The sequence below is a fragment of the Symphalangus syndactylus genome, chromosome 12, assembly GCF_028878055.3.
Source record: "Symphalangus syndactylus isolate Jambi chromosome 12, NHGRI_mSymSyn1-v2.1_pri, whole genome shotgun sequence".
NCBI lineage: Eukaryota > Metazoa > Chordata > Mammalia > Primates > Hylobatidae > Symphalangus > Symphalangus syndactylus.
The window spans coordinates 134,594,837-134,622,219 of NC_072441.2; the positions used below are offsets into that span (position 1 = coordinate 134,594,837).

At 48.8% G+C, this 27,383-nt stretch overlaps 1 protein-coding gene across 1 annotated transcript in view; it reads right to left on the reverse strand.

Annotated features, from left to right (window-relative positions):
- Window positions 1-27,383, reverse strand: part of LOC129468959 (neuroblastoma breakpoint family member 9-like) — a 45,901-nt gene that overhangs the window by 10,244 nt on the left and 8,274 nt on the right. The window contains exons 9-30 of the mRNA XM_063627582.1: window positions 25,947-26,031; window positions 24,896-25,110; window positions 23,771-23,843; window positions 23,095-23,306; window positions 21,394-21,478; window positions 20,343-20,557; window positions 19,217-19,289; window positions 18,541-18,752; window positions 16,840-16,924; window positions 15,789-16,003; window positions 14,664-14,736; window positions 13,988-14,199; window positions 12,287-12,371; window positions 11,236-11,450; window positions 10,111-10,183; window positions 9,435-9,646; window positions 7,734-7,818; window positions 6,683-6,897; window positions 5,558-5,630; window positions 4,888-5,093; window positions 3,386-3,437; window positions 38-276 (exon numbers count right to left, since the gene is read on the reverse strand). Of these exons, the coding sequence (XP_063483652.1) occupies window positions 38-276; window positions 3,386-3,437; window positions 4,888-5,093; window positions 5,558-5,630; window positions 6,683-6,897; window positions 7,734-7,818; window positions 9,435-9,646; window positions 10,111-10,183; window positions 11,236-11,450; window positions 12,287-12,371; window positions 13,988-14,199; window positions 14,664-14,736; window positions 15,789-16,003; window positions 16,840-16,924; window positions 18,541-18,752; window positions 19,217-19,289; window positions 20,343-20,557; window positions 21,394-21,478; window positions 23,095-23,306; window positions 23,771-23,843; window positions 24,896-25,110; window positions 25,947-26,031 (3,210 nt within the window). The remainder of the gene's footprint in view (window positions 1-37; window positions 277-3,385; window positions 3,438-4,887; window positions 5,094-5,557; window positions 5,631-6,682; window positions 6,898-7,733; window positions 7,819-9,434; window positions 9,647-10,110; window positions 10,184-11,235; window positions 11,451-12,286; window positions 12,372-13,987; window positions 14,200-14,663; window positions 14,737-15,788; window positions 16,004-16,839; window positions 16,925-18,540; window positions 18,753-19,216; window positions 19,290-20,342; window positions 20,558-21,393; window positions 21,479-23,094; window positions 23,307-23,770; window positions 23,844-24,895; window positions 25,111-25,946; window positions 26,032-27,383) is intronic.

Here is a 27,383-nt window from a genome sequence, read left to right on the forward strand (position 1 = left end):
AAGTGGAGCTTTATCACCTTCACAATGGAGTACTCACTGCCTATGTCAAGAGCCAAGCCGACTTGCTGTTCCTCTACTGAGTGAAAGGTGCTCCTGTCATACTGGTATGAGGCAGACATGTCAGGAGGAATTGAGAGAGTCGAATCACCTTCATCCCAGGACTCCTGGGGGGCTTCCTCCTCTTCAGACTCCTGCAGATTCCTGATGAGCCAGGCAGGACAGGGATGACAGAAGATACAACCAACAGAGATTAGACAACAAAACCTTCCAGATGATCTAGTAGGAGACAGAATGGAGTGGTCACAGAAACCAAAGGCATCTTTCCTTCAAGAGAAATAAAACTATCCTTCTAACTGCAGGCTGCAGGGTGACTGCTCTGAGGACCGAACAAAAATGGGCAGCACGTGCTCAGTACATTTGCCACAGATGAGCCAATGCAGGGCACCCAGACTCTCCCTGTAAACTACTATCATGACTTGCAGCACAGAGAACTAACACAGGGCTTCAACTACTTCCTATAAATTGGGTTGAATTTTACATACAGCATTCAAGTGAACGGAGCTCTTGAGGCAGTGTAGACATAGATCTTGTGTATTAAGATTCCCCTTTTTCTAATATTTTGATATAATATGTTTATTTTTTCAATTTCTTTGCTTGCACAAATACTAGCAAACATACTAACACACAATAAGCAGAAAGCATATATACATTCTCTCCCTAGATTTAAACACATGGGAGAGAACAGGCAACACCAAGAAATCCCTGTTTGAAGGTCTGGAGTGGACCTCCAGCAAACTCCACCAGACCTGCGGCCGAGGGACCTCACTGTTAAAAGGAAAACTAACAAACAGAAAGGAATCAACATCAACAGAAGGACATCTACACCAAAACCCCATCTGTAGGTCACCAGCATCAAAGATCAAAAGTAGATAAAACCACAAAGATGTGGAGAAACTGGAGCAGAAAAGCTGAAAATTCTAAAAACCAGAGCGCCCCTTCTCCTCCAAAGGATCACAGCTCCTCACCAGCAATGGAACAAAGCAAGACGGAGAATAACTTTGATGAGCTGACAGAAGTAGGCTTCAGAAGTCGGTAATAACAAACTTCTCCGAGCTAAAGGAGGATGTGCAAACCCATCGCAAGGAAGCTAAAAACCTTGAAAAAAGATTGGACAAATGGCCAACTAGAATAAACAATGTAGAGAAGACCTTAAATGACCTGATGCAGCTGAAAACCATGGCACGAGAACTAAGTGACACATGCACAAGCTTCAGTAGCCGATTCGATCAAGTGGAAGAAAGGGTATTAGTGATTGAAGATCAAATTAATGAAATGAAGTGGGAAGAGAAGTTTAGAGAAAAATGAGTAAAAAGAAATGAACAAAGCCTCCAATAAATATGGGACTATATGAAAAGACCAAATCTACGTTTGATTGGTGTACCCGAAAGTGACGGGGAGAATGGAACCAAGCTGGAAAACACTCTTCAGGATATTATCCAGGAGAACTTCCCCAACCTAGCAAGGCAGGCCAACATTCAAATTCAGGAAATACAGAGAACACCACAAAGATACTCCTCGAGAAGAGCAACTCCATGACACATAATTGTCAGATTCACCAAAGTTGAAGTAAAGGAAAAAAGGTTAAGGGCAGCCAGAGAGAAAGGTCGGGTTACCCAATAAGGGAAGCCCACCAGACTAACAGTGGATCTCTCTGCAGAAACCCTACAAGGCAGAAGAGAGTGAGGGCCAATATTCGACGTTCATAAAGAAAAGAATTTTCAACACAGAATTTCATATCCAGCCAAACTAAGCTTCATAAGTGAAGGAGAAATAAAATCCTTTACAGACAAGCAAATGCTGAGAGATTTTTGTCACCACCAGGCCTGCCTTACAAGAGCTCCTGAAGGAAGCACTAAACATGGAAAGGAACAACCAGTACCAGCCAATCACTGCAAAAACATGCCGAATTGTAAAGACAATCGATGCTAGGAAGAAAGTGCATCAACTAATGGCAAAATAACCAGCTTACATCATCATGACAGGATCAAATTCACACATAACAATACTAACCTTAAATGTAAATGGGCTAAATGCCCCAATTAAAAGACACAGACTGGCAAATTGGATAAGAAGTCAAGACCTATCAGTGTGCTGTATTCAGGAGACTCATCTCACGTGCAGAGACACACATAGGCTCAAAATAAAGGGATGGAGGAAGATCTACCAAGCAAATGGAAAGCAAAAAAAAGCAGGGGTTGCAATCATAGTCTCTGATAAAACAGACTTTAAACCAAGAAAGATCAAAAGAGACAAAGAAGGCCATTCCATAATGGTAAAGGGATCAATTCAACATGAAAAGCTAACTATCCTTAATGTATATGTATCCAATACAGGAGCACCCAGATTCATAAATCAAGTCCTGAGAGACCTAAAAAGAGACTTAGACTCCCACACAATAATCATGGGAGACTTTAACACCCCACTGTCAATATTAGACACATGAATGAGACAGAAGGTTCACAAGGATATCCAGGACTTGAACTCAGCTCTGCACCAAGCAGACCTAATAGACATCTACAGAACTCTCCACCCCAAATCAACAGAATATACATTCGTCTCAGCATCACATCACACTGATTCCAAAATTGACCACATAGTTGGAACTAAAGCACTCCTCAGCAAATGAAAAAGAACAAAAATCACAACAAACTGTCTCTCAGACCACAGTGCAATCAAATTAGAACTCAGGATTAAGAAACTCACTCAAAACCACACAACTACATGGAAACTGAACAACCTGCTCCTGAATGACTACTAGGTAAATAACCAAACGAAGGCAGAAATAAAGATGTTCTTTGAAACCAATGAGAACAAAGACACAACATACCAGAATCTCTGGGACACATTTAAAGCAGTGTGGAGAGGGAAATTTCTAGCACTAAATGCCCACAAGAGAAAGGAAAGATCTAAAATCAACACCTTAACATCACAATTAAAACAACTAGAGAAGCAAGAGCAAACAAATTCAAAAGCTAGCAGAAGGCAAGAAATAACTAAGATCAGAGCAGAAGTGAAGGAGATAGAGACACAAAAAACCCTTCAAAAAAATCAGTGAATCCAGGAGCTGGTTTTTTGAAAAGATCACCAAGAAATCCCTGTTTGGCTAGTTCACCTGGCTCATCTGATTGCAAGTTCCTATCTTGAGAGGACTACGAAATTAAAACCAACACAAGGGCCACAAATGATGCACAACCTTGTTAATAAGGACAACTTGTAGCTGGGTGAATGGAAGAAAAAGTTCTATTCATTGCTTCCTCATTTTCTCTAAATCTACAATCTCCAGCTGCCACTATTGAATTAACAGCCCACAATTCCACAGCATTACCTGGGAGACACTGGCCCTTTTTCTTCCTCTTCCTCATGATCATTTTCATTTTCTGTGAATAAATTCAGAGAAGCAGGTCACATTAAGCAATTCACACTTCACAGATGACCAAATCAGTGTCCAGTCATAGCACAAGGACATAACTATTCTCAGTGCAAGAATACGGATTCTGACAGGAGTATTCTAGGGTGCCCTAGATTAACTCTGGTGAGAAGTAGATGACCCTGCTTTCCAGACCCACAGGCCAAAATTTCCCTCTATGGGTAGACCATAATGCCATATTCCCTGCCTGAGTCTATACAAAGATAAACAAAACTTTTCCCCCAAAATCGCCAAAAATTGGTCAAACAATTTTCTAGGAGTGTTGTTGCAATACTGACTTATATCACCAGGTAACGTGGACATTAACTGTTTAGAGGGAGCGACACATGAAACTCGACTGATAGATAAATTCTAACAACTCTTGCATTAAAAAGAATCAGTGATTTGGGAGGTCAAGGCAGGTGAATCATTTGAGGTCATGAGTTCAAGAACAGCCTAGCCAACATGAGGGAACCCCATCTCTACTAAAAATACAAAAATTAGCTAGATGTGGTGCTGAGCACCTGTGGTCCCAGCGACTCAGGAGGCTGAGGCAGGAGAATCTCTTGAACCCGGGAGGCGGAAGTTGCAGCAAGCCAAAATGGAGCCACTGCACTCAAGCCTGGGTGACAGAGCGAGACTCCATCACAAAAAAAAAAAGAGAGAGAATATATGATGCTACAAAGAAACATAGAGTCAGCCATTGCATTGATGGGGTGGAGAACCAGGGTCCAGCCTTGCTTTATGGAACAATATCAGCAAAGTAAAAAAGAAAAGTTTCTGTCCTGATTTCAAGGTGACTGTGCAGCTAACCAAGTTGAATTAAAGGAGATCAAGATTAAAGCTGAGAGGCTGGGCGCGGTGGCTCATGCCTGTAATCCCAACACTTTGGGAGGCTGAGGTGGGCGGATCACGAGATCAGGAGATTGAGACCATCCTGACTAACACAGCGAAACCCGGCCACTACTAAAACAAAAAAAGAAAAAAAAGAAAAAAGGAAGATTAAAGCTGAGAGCAGTGAAGCTTGGGGAACAATGCTTCCAAATACAAAGGCAAGGCTGCCAGTCTCCTTAAAAAGGGACAGAAACTCCATGGAAATTGTTCAGGGACAGACGACTTAATCACATGTGACAAGAGATACTGAACCGAAGCTATGAGGCCTCACAGATACTTCCTGTGTACCCCTTCCACTCAGGTGACTATGAGATTGAGACACTTGTCTGGGGTCCAGTAACTTGACACTGGGGACTGGGAGACAAAGCCATGACACGAGCTGAGAAGGATAGAAAACCCCCAGATATCGCTGTATAGAATCTGATCATATATTTCATTAAAAGTAATTTGTGTGTATAGAGCCTGTCTTCAGAGGTTATCTTCCTCAGCATAGGAAAAGGTGTGAGACAAAGGAAAATAGAGGCTACCTGGGATAATGTGTATAGCATCCAACCATTCATCATGAGACGATGAGTCAATGAGAGTTGAGTAGACTTGGTCTTCCTCAAATGTGATTTTGGTGTTCCCGTGAGGCTGGTTGGACTCACAAGGGCCGTGGCTATTGGAACAAGTGACGGCACATTCCTCCAGTGAGTCCTCAGGGACTTCCTTTTCTTCAGCCTTCTGCACCTCCCTGATGAGCCGGGTGGGATAGAGATGACAGAAGATTAAACACAGAGGGACTGGACCCCAGGGAGTGCTGGCTGGTGTTGACAGGAGGCATTAAGAGAGTGGCCCCAGAAAGCAAACAGGAGGTTCCCTTTAAGAGGGAACAGGCAATCCTCTTCTCTCTGCATCAGAGCATGGCTGCCATGGGAGCCAGAGAGGAAGAGAGCAACTGGTGTTCACTGCACTGGACAGATAGGAGCCGAGGAGGACGAAGGCTCAGCTATCCCTGTACGGTACAGGCATGACACCCGCCACACACAGAGAAACGCAACAGCAGCCACACCCTGTGTCTAAGCTGGGTTGAATTTCGCATACTGTGGCCAAGGGAAAGCAGGCTTTCGGCCCATCCTAGATGCCAGAGAGGGTGTGCCTCCCAGACCTTTTTCATATGTTACCACCCATTACTTGCTCCCGATTATTCAGTGTTACCTGGGGGCACATAACTCCTCTACTTTCTCAGCCTCCTCAACTTTAACACCTTCATCCTCGTCTTCGTCACTTGCTGTAAATACAGAAGTGTTCATTCAGATATTTCCCACTTCACACTCTGCAAGCGCAGTCAGCCCAATGTGCACAGAGACATGAATATCTAGGCATGGGTCACTGTTCAGCTGAAAGCTCTCAAGTTTTACCTTTAACAAAATGCCCTGGCATGGTTTCCTGATCCATCAGGCAACGCATTTCTGATCTGGGGGGCCACCATCAAGATGTGGCCGAATATTGAAAAGACCTTTTGCTCCCCATATGATGGAGGCTTCTGCAGCCTCTCTCTGGACTTTGGCAGCTGTCTCCCCCATCCCGCGACAGGTCTGATTCCCAGGCACAGGCTTGGTGTCCTGTCACGGTTCACATTTCAAACCTGATTCTCTCTCGGGAGAGGACAAACTTGTCCTACAGTCCTCTATGCATCAGGAGACTTCACCGGCCCTCCATCATGTGGCTTCTGCCGTGTTATTCAGGGACATTCTCTCTATGGGGAGGGCTCCAGTCTGAAGCACTTCCTACCACCGAATGCCCCCACATCAAGTGCCTTCTGCAGCACCACACGGTAAGGGGCTTTATCTCATTTTGAAAGGCAGTCTTAAGTGTTCCCACATTTGGATGCTTCAGACACTTGCAGGAGACAATTTGCGTGCCTTTGCAGATGGAGACAGAGAAACTCAGGAAGGATAAATCACTCACTCACCGACAGTTACTAAGAACACTGCCAAAGAGACAGCCTGAGAACCTGCCTTCTGAGTCCAGAGCTCTTTTCACTCTAACAAGCGCCCTCCTGTCACAGCCTCCTTCCTGTCCTTTAAAACTAGAAACGTGCTGCTTCTTGCTCCAAAGACCACCTTCCATCAAGGAAGGAGGGACATTTGCAATACTGTGACCTCCAACCCCATGGGCTTCCCATCTCTGTTCTTACCCAGGGAGTCCTGGTCATGTCATGGCCACATATGTTTAGTGGGAAAAAACACCACCGCTACAACTGTCATTGTGAAAGTATGGAGGTCTGGAGTCTCTCATAAGCCTGGGGTTTTGGGTCATCAGGACCTATGGCCACCTTACCTGGGCTGAGCTTTTGGATGAGGTCCTGTGCCAGCCTACATCCCTCAGCCAGCTGTTCTCGGAGGTCCCACCCCTGGGACTCGTCCGGCTCATCCGGAGTCAGAAGGGCCTGGAGATGCCGAATCAATGAGCGGGCGGCATCTCTCCCTTCCCGTAACTTCACGCTTAACTGGGTCAGCTCCCGTTCCCGAGAGAAAACCAGGACTTCATATTGCCTAAGGTGAGATAGTAGAGAAAATTTAACAGTGGAAAGGGATGAGCGATCAGTTCTAATATTGCGACACACATTTCTGAGACAATGTCCTCAAGGAGACCTCCAAGCAGAAGGTCAGCACGTGTTTAAAGAAATGTCTGCGGCCAAGAGGAAGAATAAAAAACGGTTCACAGGCTTCCTCCATACGAGAGAGGGCGCCTGGAAGATCCTCCACGATGTTCCCTTCATCTGTCGCTTCTGTCAACAAAAGTAGGTCCCTTCCTAATTCAGTTGCAAAAAGACATCCATCCTTTCAGTTCCGCACTCTGCCCATGGACATTTCCATGTGCGTATACACATAGTGCATCTTGCAGCGACTAGAGACAAAGCCATGGACAGAAACGAGGCCAGGTGCAGATGGGGCCAATTGAAAAGATGAAAGAAAAGAATGACAGGCTCGAGAAGGCAACATTGATGGAGTGAAAGGATGAGAGGCCGCAGTCCGTCAGGAGGTGATTCTGACTAAGGGTAAGTGGGGTGGTGATGGCACATCATTTTGAGTATACTGAATGCTGCTCGGTGGTTCCCACTCCTTTGGTTAATTTTGTGTTATGCGCATTTCACCTCAACAATTACTTGTTTGAAAAACGGAAAGTAAGGCTCTGAGAAACAACTGCAACCCATAACTTATTATCATCTTTGTTCTCTGCTTGATAAATCTTTGTGTGTCATGAGCCTGCCATGGCAATTCCTGCCCTTCCCCTGGCCCAGCTTAGCTCTTATTTCTCCCCGCCGAGCTGCTGTACTTCAGAGATTTACACACCTGCCCACCTGCCTGCCCCCACGGGGCCCCCTCACCTGAGCTGCTCCGAAAGCTCCTCTTGCATGAAGAGCCGCTCATCCCTCAGCGTAGACTTCATGAGGTCTTTGCAGTCTTCAGACTCTGAGAAAAGACAGACACGCCCGCCTCAGTGAAAGCCTGGACATGCTGCTCTCGTCACTGCCTACAGGGCAGGAGCAAGGTCCATCCCAAGGACAAAACTGTCCCCAGTACCAGGCTCTCGCCAGGGATTTCCACATCTTTACTCCTCAGTCTCCCGACTTTCTGGCATCTGGTCCTCCAAAATTTAGAGACGAAGAAACAGAAACTCAAGGCACATCAAGGAAGTTGACAAGATGATTCAACCACAATTAAGTGGAGTCAGAATTCACAGCCCCTCAGGTCTGACTCTGAATGCGGGGACACTTTCCCCAGCCTTGCAGCCTCCCCTCTAAAACACTGCACTGAGGCATGAAGCAGTGATTTCCCGTACAGTCGGGAAGGCCCCTCGGACTATGGGACTGATGGCTTCCCTTTTACTGGGAATTTCAAGGACAAATATGTCAAAGATCTTAAACATCTTTGATTTTTAAATCATATCTTCGGATGGTCATCTCTGCCTTCTCACTGGACCAAGGGCCCGCAGATACCACCATGCTGACGTGTGTGGCAGAAGAGGTGGGGCCAGGGACTGGGGAGAAGACACCCAAACACACGATGGGTTAAAAACTGGTGAAATCAAGTAGGTTTAATCAGGACTGAGGGATGTCCCTGCAGCCTCGCCCACTTCTTTGAAGATGTTGTTTCCCTGGTTTCACTCTTCTCATCTCCAGTCTTGATCTCCTTTAAGTCAACGTGTCTTAGCTACGCAGTCACCTTGAAACCAGGACATAAACACTTCTACCCTTTTCTTGCTTATAAGTTTCTACAAAGTAAGGCTGGGCCCTGAGTTGTTGACCCCATGAGCGGCCAATGTTTGTGTGTAGCACAACAGACCGTTTTTTGTGTTTCAAATTTTTTTGTTTGGTTGGTTGGTTTTTCGTTTTTGGTTTTTCGTTTGAGACGGAGTCTCACTCTGTCGCCCAGGCTGGAGTGCAGTGGCGCGATCTCAGCTCACTGCAACCTGTGTCCTCCCGGGTTCAAGCGATTCTCGTGCCTCAGCCTCCCAAGTAGCTGGGATTACAGGCGCCAACCACCATGCCAGCTAACTTTTGTATTTTTAGTAGAGATGGGGTTTCGCCACGTTGGCCAGGCTGGTTTCGAACTCCTGACCTCAGGTGATTTGCCCACCTCGGCCTCCCAAAGTGCTGGGATTAAAGATGTGAGCCAGCGCCCCTGGCCAGAGACTTCTTATTAATAGCTAAGACAAGCCAATGAAAAGGAGAGAGGGTCTAGCCTGAGAGTAGTGAATGAGGGTGGGAGCATGGTCTGAGCCAATCCTCCCACCTAAACCTCCTGAGCAGTTGGGACTATAGGCACGCAGCACCATGCCTGGCTAGTTGTTTGTATTCTTTGTAAAGATGGGTTTCACCATCTTGTCCAGGCTGTCCTTGAACCCCTGAACTCAAATGATCCTCCCACTTGGGCCTCCCAAAGTGCTGTGATTATACGTGTGAGTCACCGCACCTAGCTCCATCCTAGTTTCTGACTAAGCCAGTATGTATGTATACAGCCTGTCCTCACAACTCATCTTCCATAGCCTAGACAGAGGTATGAGACACAAGGAAAATAGAGGCTACCTGGGGGAAGGTTTGGAGCATCCTGCCGTTCATCATCAGAGGATGCACTGTCTACAACTAGAGGTGGGTCGACTTGGTCTTCCTCAAATGTGATTTTGGTGTTCCCGTGAGGCTGGTTGGACTCACAAGGGCCGTGGCTATTGGAACAAGTGACGGCACATTCCTCCAGTGAGTCCTCAGGGACTTCCTTTTCTTCAGCCTTCTGCACCTCCCTGATGAGCCGGGTGGGATAGAGATGACAGAAGATTAAACACAGAGGGACTGGACCCCAGGGAGTCCTGGCTGGTGTTGACAGGAGGCATTAAGAGAGTGGCCCCAGAAAGCAAACAGGAGGTTCCCTTTAAGAGGGAACAGGCAATCCTCTTCTCTCTGCATCAGAGCATGGCTGCCATGGGAGCCAGAGAGGAAGAGAGCAACTGGTGTTCACTGCACTGGACAGATAGGAGCCGAGGAGGACGAAGGCTCAGCTATCCCTGTACGGTACAGGCATGACACCCGCCACACACAGAGAAACGCAACAGCAGCCACACCCTGTGTCTAAGCTGGGTTGAATTTCGCATACTGTGGCCAAGGGAAAGCAGGCTTTCGGCCCATCCTAGATGCCAGAGAGGGTGTGCCTCCCAGACCTTTTTCATATGTTACCACCCATTACTTGCCCCCGATTATTCAGTGTTACCTGGGGGCACATAACTCCTCTACTTTCTCAGCCTCCTCAACTTTAACACCTTCATCCTCGTCTTCGTCACTTGCTGTAAATACAGAAGTGTTCATTCAGATATTTCCCACTTCACACTCTGCAAGCGCAGTCAGCCCAATGTGCACAGAGACATGAATATCTAGGCATGGGTCACTGTTCAGCTGAAAGCTCTCAAGTTTTACCTTTAACAAAATGCCCTGGCATGGTTTCCTGATCCATCAGGCAATGCATTTCTGATCTGGGGGGCCACCATCAAGATGTGGCCGAATATTGAAAAGACCTTTTGCTCCCCATATGATGGAGGCTTCTGCAGCCTCTCTCTGGACTTTGGCAGCTGTCTCCCCCATCCCGCGACAGGTCTGATTCCCAGGCACAGGCTTGGTGTCCTGTCACGGTTCACATTTCAAACCTGATTCTCTCTCGGGAGAGGACAAACTTGTCCTACAGTCCTCTATGCATCAGGAGACTTCACCGGCCCTCCATCATGTGGCTTCTGCCGTGTTATTCAGGGACATTCTCTCTATGGGGAGGGCTCCAGTCTGAAGCACTTCCTACCACCGAATGCCCCCACATCAAGTGCCTTCTGCAGCACCACACGGTAAGGGGCTTTATCTCATTTTGAAAGGCAGTCTTAAGTGTTCCCACATTTGGATGCTTCAGACACTTGCAGGAGACAATTTGCGTGCCTTTGCAGATGGAGACAGAGAAACTCAGGAAGGATAAATCACTCACTCACCGACAGTTACTAAGAACACTGCCAAAGAGACAGCCTGAGAACCTGCCTTCTGAGTCCAGAGCTCTTTTCACTCTAACAAGCGCCCTCCTGTCACAGCCTCCTTCCTGTCCTTTAAAACTAGAAACGTGCTGCTTCTTGCTCCAAAGACCACCTTCCATCAAGGAAGGAGGGACATTTGCAATACTGTGACCTCCAACCCCATGGGCTTCCCATCTCTGTTCTTACCCAGGGAGTCCTGGTCATGTCATGGCCACATATGTTTAGTGGGAAAAAACACCACCGCTACAACTGTCATTGTGAAAGTATGGAGGTCTGGAGTCTCTCATAAGCCTGGGGTTTTGGGTCATCAGGACCTATGGCCACCTTACCTGGGCTGAGCTTTTGGATGAGGTCCTGTGCCAGCCTACATCCCTCAGCCAGCTGTTCTCGGAGGTCCCACCCCTGGGACTCGTCCGGCTCATCCGGAGTCAGAAGGGCCTGGAGATGCCGAATCAATGAGCGGGCGGCATCTCTCCCTTCCCGTAACTTCACGCTTAACTGGGTCAGCTCCCGTTCCCGAGAGAAAACCAGGACTTCATATTGCCTAAGGTGAGATAGTAGAGAAAATTTAACAGTGGAAAGGGATGAGCGATCAGTTCTAATATTGCGACACACATTTCTGAGACAATGTCCTCAAGGAGACCTCCAAGCAGAAGGTCAGCACGTGTTTAAAGAAATGTCTGCGGCCAAGAGGAAGAATAAAAAACGGTTCACAGGCTTCCTCCATACGAGAGAGGGCGCCTGGAAGATCCTCCACGATGTTCCCTTCATCTGTCGCTTCTGTCAACAAAAGTAGGTCCCTTCCTAATTCAGTTGCAAAAAGACATCCATCCTTTCAGTTCCGCACTCTGCCCATGGACATTTCCATGTGCGTATACACATAGTGCATCTTGCAGCGACTAGAGACAAAGCCATGGACAGAAACGAGGCCAGGTGCAGATGGGGCCAATTGAAAAGATGAAAGAAAAGAATGACAGGCTCGAGAAGGCAACATTGATGGAGTGAAAGGATGAGAGGCCGCAGTCCGTCAGGAGGTGATTCTGACTAAGGGTAAGTGGGGTGGTGATGGCACATCATTTTGAGTATACTGAATGCTGCTCGGTGGTTCCCACTCCTTTGGTTAATTTTGTGTTATGCGCATTTCACCTCAACAATTACTTGTTTGAAAAACGGAAAGTAAGGCTCTGAGAAACAACTGCAACCCATAACTTATTATCATCTTTGTTCTCTGCTTGATAAATCTTTGTGTGTCATGAGCCTGCCATGGCAATTCCTGCCCTTCCCCTGGCCCAGCTTAGCTCTTATTTCTCCCCGCCGAGCTGCTGTACTTCAGAGATTTACACACCTGCCCACCTGCCTGCCCCCACGGGGCCCCCTCACCTGAGCTGCTCCGAAAGCTCCTCTTGCATGAAGAGCCGCTCATCCCTCAGCGTAGACTTCATGAGGTCTTTGCAGTCTTCAGACTCTGAGAAAAGACAGACACGCCCGCCTCAGTGAAAGCCTGGACATGCTGCTCTCGTCACTGCCTACAGGGCAGGAGCAAGGTCCATCCCAAGGACAAAACTGTCCCCAGTACCAGGCTCTCGCCAGGGATTTCCACATCTTTACTCCTCAGTCTCCCGACTTTCTGGCATCTGGTCCTCCAAAATTTAGAGACGAAGAAACAGAAACTCAAGGCACATCAAGGAAGTTGACAAGATGATTCAACCACAATTAAGTGGAGTCAGAATTCACAGCCCCTCAGGTCTGACTCTGAATGCGGGGACACTTTCCCCAGCCTTGCAGCCTCCCCTCTAAAACACTGCACTGAGGCATGAAGCAGTGATTTCCCGTACAGTCGGGAAGGCCCCTCGGACTATGGGACTGATGGCTTCCCTTTTACTGGGAATTTCAAGGACAAATATGTCAAAGATCTTAAACATCTTTGATTTTTAAATCATATCTTCGGATGGTCATCTCTGCCTTCTCACTGGACCAAGGGCCCGCAGATACCACCATGCTGACGTGTGTGGCAGAAGAGGTGGGGCCAGGGACTGGGGAGAAGACACCCAAACACACGATGGGTTAAAAACTGGTGAAATCAAGTAGGTTTAATCAGGACTGAGGGATGTCCCTGCAGCCTCGCCCACTTCTTTGAAGATGTTGTTTCCCTGGTTTCACTCTTCTCATCTCCAGTCTTGATCTCCTTTAAGTCAACGTGTCTTAGCTACGCAGTCACCTTGAAACCAGGACATAAACACTTCTACCCTTTTCTTGCTTATAAGTTTCTACAAAGTAAGGCTGGGCCCTGAGTTGTTGACCCCATGAGCGGCCAATGTTTGTGTGTAGCACAACAGACCGTTTTTTGTGTTTCAAATTTTTTTGTTTGGTTGGTTGGTTTTTCGTTTTTGGTTTTTCGTTTGAGACGGAGTCTCACTCTGTCGCCCAGGCTGGAGTGCAGTGGCGCGATCTCAGCTCACTGCAACCTGTGTCCTCCCGGGTTCAAGCGATTCTCGTGCCTCAGCCTCCCAAGTAGCTGGGATTACAGGCGCCAACCACCATGCCAGCTAACTTTTGTATTTTTAGTAGAGATGGGGTTTCGCCACGTTGGCCAGGCTGGTTTCGAACTCCTGACCTCAGGTGATTTGCCCACCTCGGCCTCCCAAAGTGCTGGGATTAAAGATGTGAGCCAGCGCCCCTGGCCAGAGACTTCTTATTAATAGCTAAGACAAGCCAATGAAAAGGAGAGAGGGTCTAGCCTGAGAGTAGTGAATGAGGGTGGGAGCATGGTCTGAGCCAATCCTCCCACCTAAACCTCCTGAGCAGTTGGGACTATAGGCACGCAGCACCATGCCTGGCTAGTTGTTTGTATTCTTTGTAAAGATGGGTTTCACCATCTTGTCCAGGCTGTCCTTGAACCCCTGAACTCAAATGATCCTCCCACTTGGGCCTCCCAAAGTGCTGTGATTATACGTGTGAGTCACCGCACCTAGCTCCATCCTAGTTTCTGACTAAGCCAGTATGTATGTATACAGCCTGTCCTCACAACTCATCTTCCATAGCCTAGACAGAGGTATGAGACACAAGGAAAATAGAGGCTACCTGGGGGAAGGTTTGGAGCATCCTGCCGTTCATCATCAGAGGATGCACTGTCTACAACTAGAGGTGGGTCGACTTGGTCTTCCTCAAATGTGATTTTGGTGTTCCCGTGAGGCTGGTTGGACTCACAAGGGCCGTGGCTATTGGAACAAGTGACGGCACATTCCTCCAGTGAGTCCTCAGGGACTTCCTTTTCTTCAGCCTTCTGCACCTCCCTGATGAGCCGGGTGGGATAGAGATGACAGAAGATTAAACACAGAGGGACTGGACCCCAGGGAGTCCTGGCTGGTGTTGACAGGAGGCATTAAGAGAGTGGCCCCAGAAAGCAAACAGGAGGTTCCCTTTAAGAGGGAACAGGCAATCCTCTTCTCTCTGCATCAGAGCATGGCTGCCATGGGAGCCAGAGAGGAAGAGAGCAACTGGTGTTCACTGCACTGGACAGATAGGAGCCGAGGAGGACGAAGGCTCAGCTATCCCTGTACGGTACAGGCATGACACCCGCCACACACAGAGAAACGCAACAGCAGCCACACCCTGTGTCTAAGCTGGGTTGAATTTCGCATACTGTGGCCAAGGGAAAGCAGGCTTTCGGCCCATCCTAGATGCCAGAGAGGGTGTGCCTCCCAGACCTTTTTCATATGTTACCACCCATTACTTGCCCCCGATTATTCAGTGTTACCTGGGGGCACATAACTCCTCTACTTTCTCAGCCTCCTCAACTTTAACACCTTCATCCTCGTCTTCGTCACTTGCTGTAAATACAGAAGTGTTCATTCAGATATTTCCCACTTCACACTCTGCAAGCGCAGTCAGCCCAATGTGCACAGAGACATGAATATCTAGGCATGGGTCACTGTTCAGCTGAAAGCTCTCAAGTTTTACCTTTAACAAAATGCCCTGGAATGGTTTCCTGATCCATCAGGCAATGCATTTCTGATCTGGGGGGCCACCATCAAGATGTGGCCGAATATTGAAAAGACCTTTTGCTCCCCATATGATGGAGGCTTCTGCAGCCTCTCTCTGGACTTTGGCAGCTGTCTCCCCCATCCCGCGACAGGTCTGATTCCCAGGCACAGGCTTGGTGTCCTGTCACGGTTCACATTTCAAACCTGATTCTCTCTCGGGAGAGGACAAACTTGTCCTACAGTCCTCTATGCATCAGGAGACTTCACCGGCCCTCCATCATGTGGCTTCTGCCGTGTTATTCAGGGACATTCTCTCTATGGGGAGGGCTCCAGTCTGAAGCACTTCCTACCACCGAATGCCCCCACATCAAGTGCCTTCTGCAGCACCACACGGTAAGGGGCTTTATCTCATTTTGAAAGGCAGTCTTAAGTGTTCCCACATTTGGATGCTTCAGACACTTGCAGGAGACAATTTGCGTGCCTTTGCAGATGGAGACAGAGAAACTCAGGAAGGATAAATCACTCACTCACCGACAGTTACTAAGAACACTGCCAAAGAGACAGCCTGAGAACCTGCCTTCTGAGTCCAGAGCTCTTTTCACTCTAACAAGCGCCCTCCTGTCACAGCCTCCTTCCTGTCCTTTAAAACTAGAAACGTGCTGCTTCTTGCTCCAAAGACCACCTTCCATCAAGGAAGGAGGGACATTTGCAATACTGTGACCTCCAACCCCATGGGCTTCCCATCTCTGTTCTTACCCAGGGAGTCCTGGTCATGTCATGGCCACATATGTTTAGTGGGAAAAAACACCACCGCTACAACTGTCATTGTGAAAGTATGGAGGTCTGGAGTCTCTCATAAGCCTGGGGTTTTGGGTCATCAGGACCTATGGCCACCTTACCTGGGCTGAGCTTTTGGATGAGGTCCTGTGCCAGCCTACATCCCTCAGCCAGCTGTTCTCGGAGGTCCCACCCCTGGGACTCGTCCGGCTCATCCGGAGTCAGAAGGGCCTGGAGATGCCGAATCAATGAGCGGGCGGCATCTCTCCCTTCCCGTAACTTCACGCTTAACTGGGTCAGCTCCCGTTCCCGAGAGAAAACCAGGACTTCATATTGCCTAAGGTGAGATAGTAGAGAAAATTTAACAGTGGAAAGGGATGAGCGATCAGTTCTAATATTGCGACACACATTTCTGAGACAATGTCCTCAAGGAGACCTCCAAGCAGAAGGTCAGCACGTGTTTAAAGAAATGTCTGCGGCCAAGAGGAAGAATAAAAAACGGTTCACAGGCTTCCTCCATACGAGAGAGGGCGCCTGGAAGATCCTCCACGATGTTCCCTTCATCTGTCGCTTCTGTCAACAAAAGTAGGTCCCTTCCTAATTCAGTTGCAAAAAGACATCCATCCTTTCAGTTCCGCACTCTGCCCATGGACATTTCCATGTGCGTATACACATAGTGCATCTTGCAGCGACTAGAGACAAAGCCATGGACAGAAACGAGGCCAGGTGCAGATGGGGCCAATTGAAAAGATGAAAGAAAAGAATGACAGGCTCGAGAAGGCAACATTGATGGAGTGAAAGGATGAGAGGCCGCAGTCCGTCAGGAGGTGATTCTGACTAAGGGTAAGTGGGGTGGTGATGGCACATCATTTTGAGTATACTGAATGCTGCTCGGTGGTTCCCACTCCTTTGGTTAATTTTGTGTTATGCGCATTTCACCTCAACAATTACTTGTTTGAAAAACGGAAAGTAAGGCTCTGAGAAACAACTGCAACCCATAACTTATTATCATCTTTGTTCTCTGCTTGATAAATCTTTGTGTGTCATGAGCCTGCCATGGCAATTCCTGCCCTTCCCCTGGCCCAGCTTAGCTCTTATTTCTCCCCGCCGAGCTGCTGTACTTCAGAGATTTACACACCTGCCCACCTGCCTGCCCCCACGGGGCCCCCTCACCTGAGCTGCTCCGAAAGCTCCTCTTGCATGAAGAGCCGCTCATCCCTCAGCGTAGACTTCATGAGGTCTTTGCAGTCTTCAGACTCTGAGAAAAGACAGACACGCCCGCCTCAGTGAAAGCCTGGACATGCTGCTCTCGTCACTGCCTACAGGGCAGGAGCAAGGTCCATCCCAAGGACAAAACTGTCCCCAGTACCAGGCTCTCGCCAGGGATTTCCACATCTTTACTCCTCAGTCTCCCGACTTTCTGGCATCTGGTCCTCCAAAATTTAGAGACGAAGAAACAGAAACTCAAGGCACATCAAGGAAGTTGACAAGATGATTCAACCACAATTAAGTGGAGTCAGAATTCACAGCCCCTCAGGTCTGACTCTGAATGCGGGGACACTTTCCCCAGCCTTGCAGCCTCCCCTCTAAAACACTGCACTGAGGCATGAAGCAGTGATTTCCCGTACAGTCGGGAAGGCCCCTCGGACTATGGGACTGATGGCTTCCCTTTTACTGGGAATTTCAAGGACAAATATGTCAAAGATCTTAAACATCTTTGATTTTTAAATCATATCTTCGGATGGTCATCTCTGCCTTCTCACTGGACCAAGGGCCCGCAGATACCACCATGCTGACGTGTGTGGCAGAAGAGGTGGGGCCAGGGACTGGGGAGAAGACACCCAAACACACGATGGGTTAAAAACTGGTGAAATCAAGTAGGTTTAATCAGGACTGAGGGATGTCCCTGCAGCCTCGCCCACTTCTTTGAAGATGTTGTTTCCCTGGTTTCACTCTTCTCATCTCCAGTCTTGATCTCCTTTAAGTCAACGTGTCTTAGCTACGCAGTCACCTTGAAACCAGGACATAAACACTTCTACCCTTTTCTTGCTTATAAGTTTCTACAAAGTAAGGCTGGGCCCTGAGTTGTTGACCCCATGAGCGGCCAATGTTTGTGTGTAGCACAACAGACCGTTTTTTGTGTTTCAAATTTTTTTGTTTGGTTGGTTGGTTTTTCGTTTTTGGTTTTTCGTTTGAGACGGAGTCTCACTCTGTCGCCCAGGCTGGAGTGCAGTGGCGCGATCTCAGCTCACTGCAACCTGTGTCCTCCCGGGTTCAAGCGATTCTCGTGCCTCAGCCTCCCAAGTAGCTGGGATTACAGGCGCCAACCACCATGCCAGCTAACTTTTGTATTTTTAGTAGAGATGGGGTTTCGCCACGTTGGCCAGGCTGGTTTCGAACTCCTGACCTCAGGTGATTTGCCCACCTCGGCCTCCCAAAGTGCTGGGATTAAAGATGTGAGCCAGCGCCCCTGGCCAGAGACTTCTTATTAATAGCTAAGACAAGCCAATGAAAAGGAGAGAGGGTCTAGCCTGAGAGTAGTGAATGAGGGTGGGAGCATGGTCTGAGCCAATCCTCCCACCTAAACCTCCTGAGCAGTTGGGACTATAGGCACGCAGCACCATGCCTGGCTAGTTGTTTGTATTCTTTGTAAAGATGGGTTTCACCATCTTGTCCAGGCTGTCCTTGAACCCCTGAACTCAAATGATCCTCCCACTTGGGCCTCCCAAAGTGCTGTGATTATACGTGTGAGTCACCGCACCTAGCTCCATCCTAGTTTCTGACTAAGCCAGTATGTATGTATACAGCCTGTCCTCACAACTCATCTTCCATAGCCTAGACAGAGGTATGAGACACAAGGAAAATAGAGGCTACCTGGGGGAAGGTTTGGAGCATCCTGCCGTTCATCATCAGAGGATGCACTGTCTACAACTAGAGGTGGGTCGACTTGGTCTTCCTCAAATGTGATTTTGGTGTTCCCGTGAGGCTGGTTGGACTCACAAGGGCCGTGGCTATTGGAACAAGTGACGGCACATTCCTCCAGTGAGTCCTCAGGGACTTCCTTTTCTTCAGCCTTCTGCACCTCCCTGATGAGCCGGGTGGGATAGAGATGACAGAAGATTAAACACAGAGGGACTGGACCCCAGGGAGTCCTGGCTGGTGTTGACAGGAGGCATTAAGAGAGTGGCCCCAGAAAGCAAACAGGAGGTTCCCTTTAAGAGGGAACAGGCAATCCTCTTCTCTCTGCATCAGAGCATGGCTGCCATGGGAGCCAGAGAGGAAGAGAGCAACTGGTGTTCACTGCACTGGACAGATAGGAGCCGAGGAGGACGAAGGCTCAGCTATCCCTGTACGGTACAGGCATGACACCCGCCACACACAGAGAAACGCAACAGCAGCCACACCCTGTGTCTAAGCTGGGTTGAATTTCGCATACTGTGGCCAAGGGAAAGCAGGCTTTCGGCCCATCCTAGATGCCAGAGAGGGTGTGCCTCCCAGACCTTTTTCATATGTTACCACCCATTACTTGCTCCCGATTATTCAGTGTTACCTGGGGGCACATAACTCCTCTACTTTCTCAGCCTCCTCAATTTTAACACCTTCATCCTCGTCTTCGTCACTTGCTGTAAATACAGAAGTGTTCATTCAGATATTTCCCACTTCACACTCTGCAAGCGCAGTCAGCCCAATGTGCACAGAGACATGAATATCTAGGCATGGGTCACTGTTCAGCTGAAAGCTCTCAAGTTTTACCTTTAACAAAATGCCCTGGCATGGTTTCCTGATCCATCAGGCAATGCATTTCTGATCTGGGGGGCCACCATCAAGATGTGGCCGAATATTGAAAAGACCTTTTGCTCCCCATATGATGGAGGCTTCTGCAGCCTCTCTCTGGACTTTGGCAGCTGTCTCCCCCATCCCGCGACAGGTCTGATTCCCAGGCACAGGCTTGGTGTCCTGTCACGGTTCACATTTCAAACCTGATTCTCTCTCGGGAGAGGACAAACTTGTCCTACAGTCCTCTATGCATCAGGAGACTTCACCGGCCCTCCATCATGTGGCTTCTGCCGTGTTATTCAGGGACATTCTCTCTATGGGGAGGGCTCCAGTCTGAAGCACTTCCTACCACCGAATGCCCCCACATCAAGTGCCTTCTGCAGCACCACACGGTAAGGGGCTTTGTCTCATTTTGAAAGGCAGTCTTAAGTGTTCCCACATTTGGATGCTTCAGACACTTGCAGGAGACAATTTGCGTGCCTTTGCAGATGGAGACAGAGAAACTCAGGAAGGATAAATCACTCACTCACCGACAGTTACTAAGAACATTTGCCAAAGAGACAGCCTGAGAACCTGCCTTCTGAGTCCAGAGCTCTCTTCACTCTAACAAGCGCCCTCCTGTCACAGCCTCCTTCCTGTCCTTTAAAACTAGAAACGTGCTGCTTCTTGCTCCAAAGACCACCTTCCATCAAGGAAGGAGGGACATTTGCAATACTGTGACCTCCAACCCCATGGGCTTCCCATCTCTGTTCTTACCCAGGGAGTCCTGGTCATGTCATGGCCACATATGTTTAGTGGGAAAAAACACCACCGCTACAACTGTCATTGTGAAAGTATGGAGGTCTGGAGTCTCTCATAAGCCTGGGGTTTTGGGTCATCAGGACCTATGGCCACCTTACCTGGGCTGAGCTTTTGGATGAGGTCCTGTGCCAGCCTACATCCCTCAGCCAGCTGTTCTCGGAGGTCCCACCCCTGGGACTCGTCCGGCTCATCCGGAGTCAGAAGGGCCTGGAGATGCCGAATCAATGAGCGGGCGGCATCTCTCCCTTCCCGTAACTTCACGCTTAACTGGGTCAGCTCCCGTTCCCGAGAGAAAACCAGGACTTCATATTGCCTAAGGTGAGATAGTAGAGAAAATTTAACAGTGGAAAGGGATGAGCGATCAGTTCTAATATTGCGACACACATTTCTGAGACAATGTCCTCAAGGAGACCTCCAAGCAGAAGGTCAGCACGTGTTTAAAGAAATGTCTGCGGCCAAGAGGAAGAATAAAAAACGGTTCACAGGCTTCCTCCATACGAGAGAGGGCGCCTGGAAGATCCTCCACGATGTTCCCTTCATCTGTCGCTTCTGTCAACAAAAGTAGGTCCCTTCCTAATTCAGTTGCAAAAAGACATCCATCCTTTCAGTTCCGCACTCTGCCCATGGACATTTCCATGTGCGTATACACATAGTGCATCTTGCAGCGACTAGAGACAAAGCCATGGACAGAAACGAGGCCAGGTGCAGATGGGGCCAATTGAAAAGATGAAAGAAAAGAATGACAGGCTCGAGAAGGCAACATTGATGGAGTGAAAGGATGAGAGGCCGCAGTCCGTCAGGAGGTGATTCTGACTAAGGGTAAGTGGGGTGGTGATGGCACATCATTTTGAGTATACTGAATGCTGCTCGGTGGTTCCCACTCCTTTGGTTAATTTTGTGTTATGCGCATTTCACCTCAACAATTACTTGTTTGAAAAACGGAAAGTAAGGCTCTGAGAAACAACTGCAACCCATAACTTATTATCATCTTTGTTCTCTGCTTGATAAATCTTTGTGTGTCATGAGCCTGCCATGGCAATTCCTGCCCTTCCCCTGGCCCAGCTTAGCTCTTATTTCTCCCCGCCGAGCTGCTGTACTTCAGAGATTTACACACCTGCCCACCTGCCTGCCCCCACGGGGCCCCCTCACCTGAGCTGCTCCGAAAGCTCCTCTTGCATGAAGAGCCGCTCATCCCTCAGCGTAGACTTCATGAGGTCTTTGCAGTCTTCAGACTCTGAGAAAAGACAGACACGCCCGCCTCAGTGAAAGCCTGGACATGCTGCTCTCGTCACTGCCTACAGGGCAGGAGCAAGGTCCATCCCAAGGACAAAACTGTCCCCAGTACCAGGCTCTCGCCAGGGATTTCCACATCTTTACTCCTCAGTCTCCCGACTTTCTGGCATCTGGTCCTCCAAAATTTAGAGACGAAGAAACAGAAACTCAAGGCACATCAAGGAAGTTGACAAGATGATTCAACCACAATTAAGTGGAGTCAGAATTCACAGCCCCTCAGGTCTGACTCTGAATGCGGGGACACTTTCCCCAGCCTTGCAGCCTCCCCTCTAAAACACTGCACTGAGGCATGAAGCAGTGATTTCCCGTACAGTCGGGAAGGCCCCTCGGACTATGGGACTGATGGCTTCCCTTTTACTGGGAATTTCAAGGACAAATATGTCAAAGATCTTAAACATCTTTGATTTTTAAATCATATCTTCGGATGGTCATCTCTGCCTTCTCACTGGACCAAGGGCCCGCAGATACCACCATGCTGACGTGTGTGGCAGAAGAGGTGGGGCCAGGGACTGGGGAGAAGACACCCAAACACACGATGGGTTAAAAACTGGTGAAATCAAGTAGGTTTAATCAGGACTGAGGGATGTCCCTGCAGCCTCGCCCACTTCTTTGAAGATGTTGTTTCCCTGGTTTCACTCTTCTCATCTCCAGTCTTGATCTCCTTTAAGTCAACGTGTCTTAGCTACGCAGTCACCTTGAAACCAGGACATAAACACTTCTACCCTTTTCTTGCTTATAAGTTTCTACAAAGTAAGGCTGGGCCCTGAGTTGTTGACCCCATGAGCGGCCAATGTTTGTGTGTAGCACAACAGACCGTTTTTTGTGTTTCAAATTTTTTTGTTTGGTTGGTTGGTTTTTCGTTTTTGGTTTTTCGTTTGAGACGGAGTCTCACTCTGTCGCCCAGGCTGGAGTGCAGTGGCGCGATCTCAGCTCACTGCAACCTGTGTCCTCCCGGGTTCAAGCGATTCTCGTGCCTCAGCCTCCCAAGTAGCTGGGATTACAGGCGCCAACCACCATGCCAGCTAACTTTTGTATTTTTAGTAGAGATGGGGTTTCGCCACGTTGGCCAGGCTGGTTTCGAACTCCTGACCTCAGGTGATTTGCCCACCTCGGCCTCCCAAAGTGCTGGGATTAAAGATGTGAGCCAGCGCCCCTGGCCAGAGACTTCTTATTAATAGCTAAGACAAGCCAATGAAAAGGAGAGAGGGTCTAGCCTGAGAGTAGTGAATGAGGGTGGGAGCATGGTCTGAGCCAATCCTCCCACCTAAACCTCCTGAGCAGTTGGGACTATAGGCACGCAGCACCATGCCTGGCTAGTTGTTTGTATTCTTTGTAAAGATGGGTTTCACCATCTTGTCCAGGCTGTCCTTGAACCCCTGAACTCAAATGATCCTCCCACTTGGGCCTCCCAAAGTGCTGTGATTATACGTGTGAGTCACCGCACCTAGCTCCATCCTAGTTTCTGACTAAGCCAGTATGTATGTATACAGCCTGTCCTCACAACTCATCTTCCATAGCCTAGACAGAGGTATGAGACACAAGGAAAATAGAGGCTACCTGGGGGAAGGTTTGGAGCATCCTGCCGTTCATCATCAGAGGATGCACTGTCTACAACTAGAGGTGGGTCGACTTGGTCTTCCTCAAATGTGATTTTGGTGTTCCCGTGAGGCTGGTTGGACTCACAAGGGCCGTGGCTATTGGAACAAGTGACGGCACATTCCTCCAGTGAGTCCTCAGGGACTTCCTTTTCTTCAGCCTTCTGCACCTCCCTGATGAGCCGGGTGGGATAGAGATGACAGAAGATTAAACACAGAGGGACTGGACCCCAGGGAGTCCTGGCTGGTGTTGACAGGAGGCATTAAGAGAGTGGCCCCAGAAAGCAAACAGGAGGTTCCCTTTAAGAGGGAACAGGCAATCCTCTTCTCTCTGCATCAGAGCATGGCTGCCATGGGAGCCAGAGAGGAAGAGAGCAACTGGTGTTCACTGCACTGGACAGATAGGAGCCGAGGAGGACGAAGGCTCAGCTATCCCTGTACGGTACAGGCATGACACCCGCCACACACAGAGAAACGCAACAGCAGCCACACCCTGTGTCTAAGCTGGGTTGAATTTCGCATACTGTGGCCAAGGGAAAGCAGGCTTTCGGCCCATCCTAGATGCCAGAGAGGGTGTGCCTCCCAGACCTTTTTCATATGTTACCACCCATTACTTGCTCCCGATTATTCAGTGTTACCTGGGGGCACATAACTCCTCTACTTTCTCAGCCTCCTCAACTTTAACACCTTCATCCTCGTCTTCGTCACTTGCTGTAAATACAGAAGTGTTCATTCAGATATTTCCCACTTCACACTCTGCAAGCGCAGTCAGCCCAATGTGCACAGAGACATGAATATCTAGGCATGGGTCACTGTTCAGCTGAAAGCTCTCAAGTTTTACCTTTAACAAAATGCCCTGGCATGGTTTCCTGATCCATCAGGCAACGCATTTCTGATCTGGGGGGCCACCATCAAGATGTGGCCGAATATTGAAAAGACCTTTTGCTCCCCATATGATGGAGGCTTCTGCAGCCTCTCTCTGGACTTTGGCAGCTGTCTCCCCCATCCCGCGACAGGTCTGATTCCCAGGCACAGGCTTGGTGTCCTGTCACGGTTCACATTTCAAACCTGATTCTCTCTCGGGAGAGGACAAACTTGTCCTACAGTCCTCTATGCATCAGGAGACTTCACCGGCCCTCCATCATGTGGCTTCTGCCGTGTTATTCAGGGACATTCTCTCTATGGGGAGGGCTCCAGTCTGAAGCACTTCCTACCACCGAATGCCCCCACATCAAGTGCCTTCTGCAGCACCACACGGTAAGGGGCTTTATCTCATTTTGAAAGGCAGTCTTAAGTGTTCCCACATTTGGATGCTTCAGACACTTGCAGGAGACAATTTGCGTGCCTTTGCAGATGGAGACAGAGAAACTCAGGAAGGATAAATCACTCACTCACCGACAGTTACTAAGAACACTGCCAAAGAGACAGCCTGAGAACCTGCCTTCTGAGTCCAGAGCTCTTTTCACTCTAACAAGCGCCCTCCTGTCACAGCCTCCTTCCTGTCCTTTAAAACTAGAAACGTGCTGCTTCTTGCTCCAAAGACCACCTTCCATCAAGGAAGGAGGGACATTTGCAATACTGTGACCTCCAACCCCATGGGCTTCCCATCTCTGTTCTTACCCAGGGAGTCCTGGTCATGTCATGGCCACATATGTTTAGTGGGAAAAAACACCACCGCTACAACTGTCATTGTGAAAGTATGGAGGTCTGGAGTCTCTCATAAGCCTGGGGTTTTGGGTCATCAGGACCTATGGCCACCTTACCTGGGCTGAGCTTTTGGATGAGGTCCTGTGCCAGCCTACATCCCTCAGCCAGCTGTTCTCGGAGGTCCCACCCCTGGGACTCGTCCGGCTCATCCGGAGTCAGAAGGGCCTGGAGATGCCGAATCAATGAGCGGGCGGCATCTCTCCCTTCCCGTAACTTCACGCTTAACTGGGTCAGCTCCCGTTCCCGAGAGAAAACCAGGACTTCATATTGCCTAAGGTGAGATAGTAGAGAAAATTTAACAGTGGAAAGGGATGAGCGATCAGTTCTAATATTGCGACACACATTTCTGAGACAATGTCCTCAAGGAGACCTCCAAGCAGAAGGTCAGCACGTGTTTAAAGAAATGTCTGCGGCCAAGAGGAAGAATAAAAAACGGTTCACAGGCTTCCTCCATACGAGAGAGGGCGCCTGGAAGATCCTCCACGATGTTCCCTTCATCTGTCGCTTCTGTCAACAAAAGTAGGTCCCTTCCTAATTCAGTTGCAAAAAGACATCCATCCTTTCAGTTCCGCACTCTGCCCATGGACATTTCCATGTGCGTATACACATAGTGCATCTTGCAGCGACTAGAGACAAAGCCATGGACAGAAACGAGGCCAGGTGCAGATGGGGCCAATTGAAAAGATGAAAGAAAAGAATGACAGGCTCGAGAAGGCAACATTGATGGAGTGAAAGGATGAGAGGCCGCAGTCCGTCAGGAGGTGATTCTGACTAAGGGTAAGTGGGGTGGTGATGGCACATCATTTTGAGTATACTGAATGCTGCTCGGTGGTTCCCACTCCTTTGGTTAATTTTGTGTTATGCGCATTTCACCTCAACAATTACTTGTTTGAAAAACGGAAAGTAAGGCTCTGAGAAACAACTGCAACCCATAACTTATTATCATCTTTGTTCTCTGCTTGATAAATCTTTGTGTGTCATGAGCCTGCCATGGCAATTCCTGCCCTTCCCCTGGCCCAGCTTAGCTCTTATTTCTCCCCGCCGAGCTGCTGTACTTCAGAGATTTACACACCTGCCCACCTGCCTGCCCCCACGGGGCCCCCTCACCTGAGCTGCTCCGAAAGCTCCTCTTGCATGAAGAGCCGCTCATCCCTCAGCGTAGACTTCATGAGGTCTTTGCAGTCTTCAGACTCTGAGAAAAGACAGACACGCCCGCCTCAGTGAAAGCCTGGACATGCTGCTCTCGTCACTGCCTACAGGGCAGGAGCAAGGTCCATCCCAAGGACAAAACTGTCCCCAGTACCAGGCTCTCGCCAGGGATTTCCACATCTTTACTCCTCAGTCTCCCGACTTTCTGGCATCTGGTCCTCCAAAATTTAGAGACGAAGAAACAGAAACTCAAGGCACATCAAGGAAGTTGACAAGATGATTCAACCACAATTAAGTGGAGTCAGAATTCACAGCCCCTCAGGTCTGACTCTGAATGCGGGGACACTTTCCCCAGCCTTGCAGCCTCCCCTCTAAAACACTGCACTGAGGCATGAAGCAGTGATTTCCCGTACAGTCGGGAAGGCCCCTCGGACTATGGGACTGATGGCTTCCCTTTTACTGGGAATTTCAAGGACAAATATGTCAAAGATCTTAAACATCTTTGATTTTTAAATCATATCTTCGGATGGTCATCTCTGCCTTCTCACTGGACCAAGGGCCCGCAGATACCACCATGCTGACGTGTGTGGCAGAAGAGGTGGGGCCAGGGACTGGGGAGAAGACACCCAAACACACGATGGGTTAAAAACTGGTGAAATCAAGTAGGTTTAATCAGGACTGAGGGATGTCCCTGCAGCCTCGCCCACTTCTTTGAAGATGTTGTTTCCCTGGTTTCACTCTTCTCATCTCCAGTCTTGATCTCCTTTAAGTCAACGTGTCTTAGCTACGCAGTCACCTTGAAACCAGGACATAAACACTTCTACCCTTTTCTTGCTTATAAGTTTCTACAAAGTAAGGCTGGGCCCTGAGTTGTTGACCCCATGAGCGGCCAATGTTTGTGTGTAGCACAACAGACCGTTTTTTGTGTTTCAAATTTTTTTGTTTGGTTGGTTGGTTTTTCGTTTTTGGTTTTTCGTTTGAGACGGAGTCTCACTCTGTCGCCCAGGCTGGAGTGCAGTGGCGCGATCTCAGCTCACTGCAACCTGTGTCCTCCCGGGTTCAAGCGATTCTCGTGCCTCAGCCTCCCAAGTAGCTGGGATTACAGGCGCCAACCACCATGCCAGCTAACTTTTGTATTTTTAGTAGAGATGGGGTTTCGCCACGTTGGCCAGGCTGGTTTCGAACTCCTGACCTCAGGTGATTTGCCCACCTCGGCCTCCCAAAGTGCTGGGATTAAAGATGTGAGCCAGCGCCCCTGGCCAGAGACTTCTTATTAATAGCTAAGACAAGCCAATGAAAAGGAGAGAGGGTCTAGCCTGAGAGTAGTGAATGAGGGTGGGAGCATGGTCTGAGCCAATCCTCCCACCTAAACCTCCTGAGCAGTTGGGACTATAG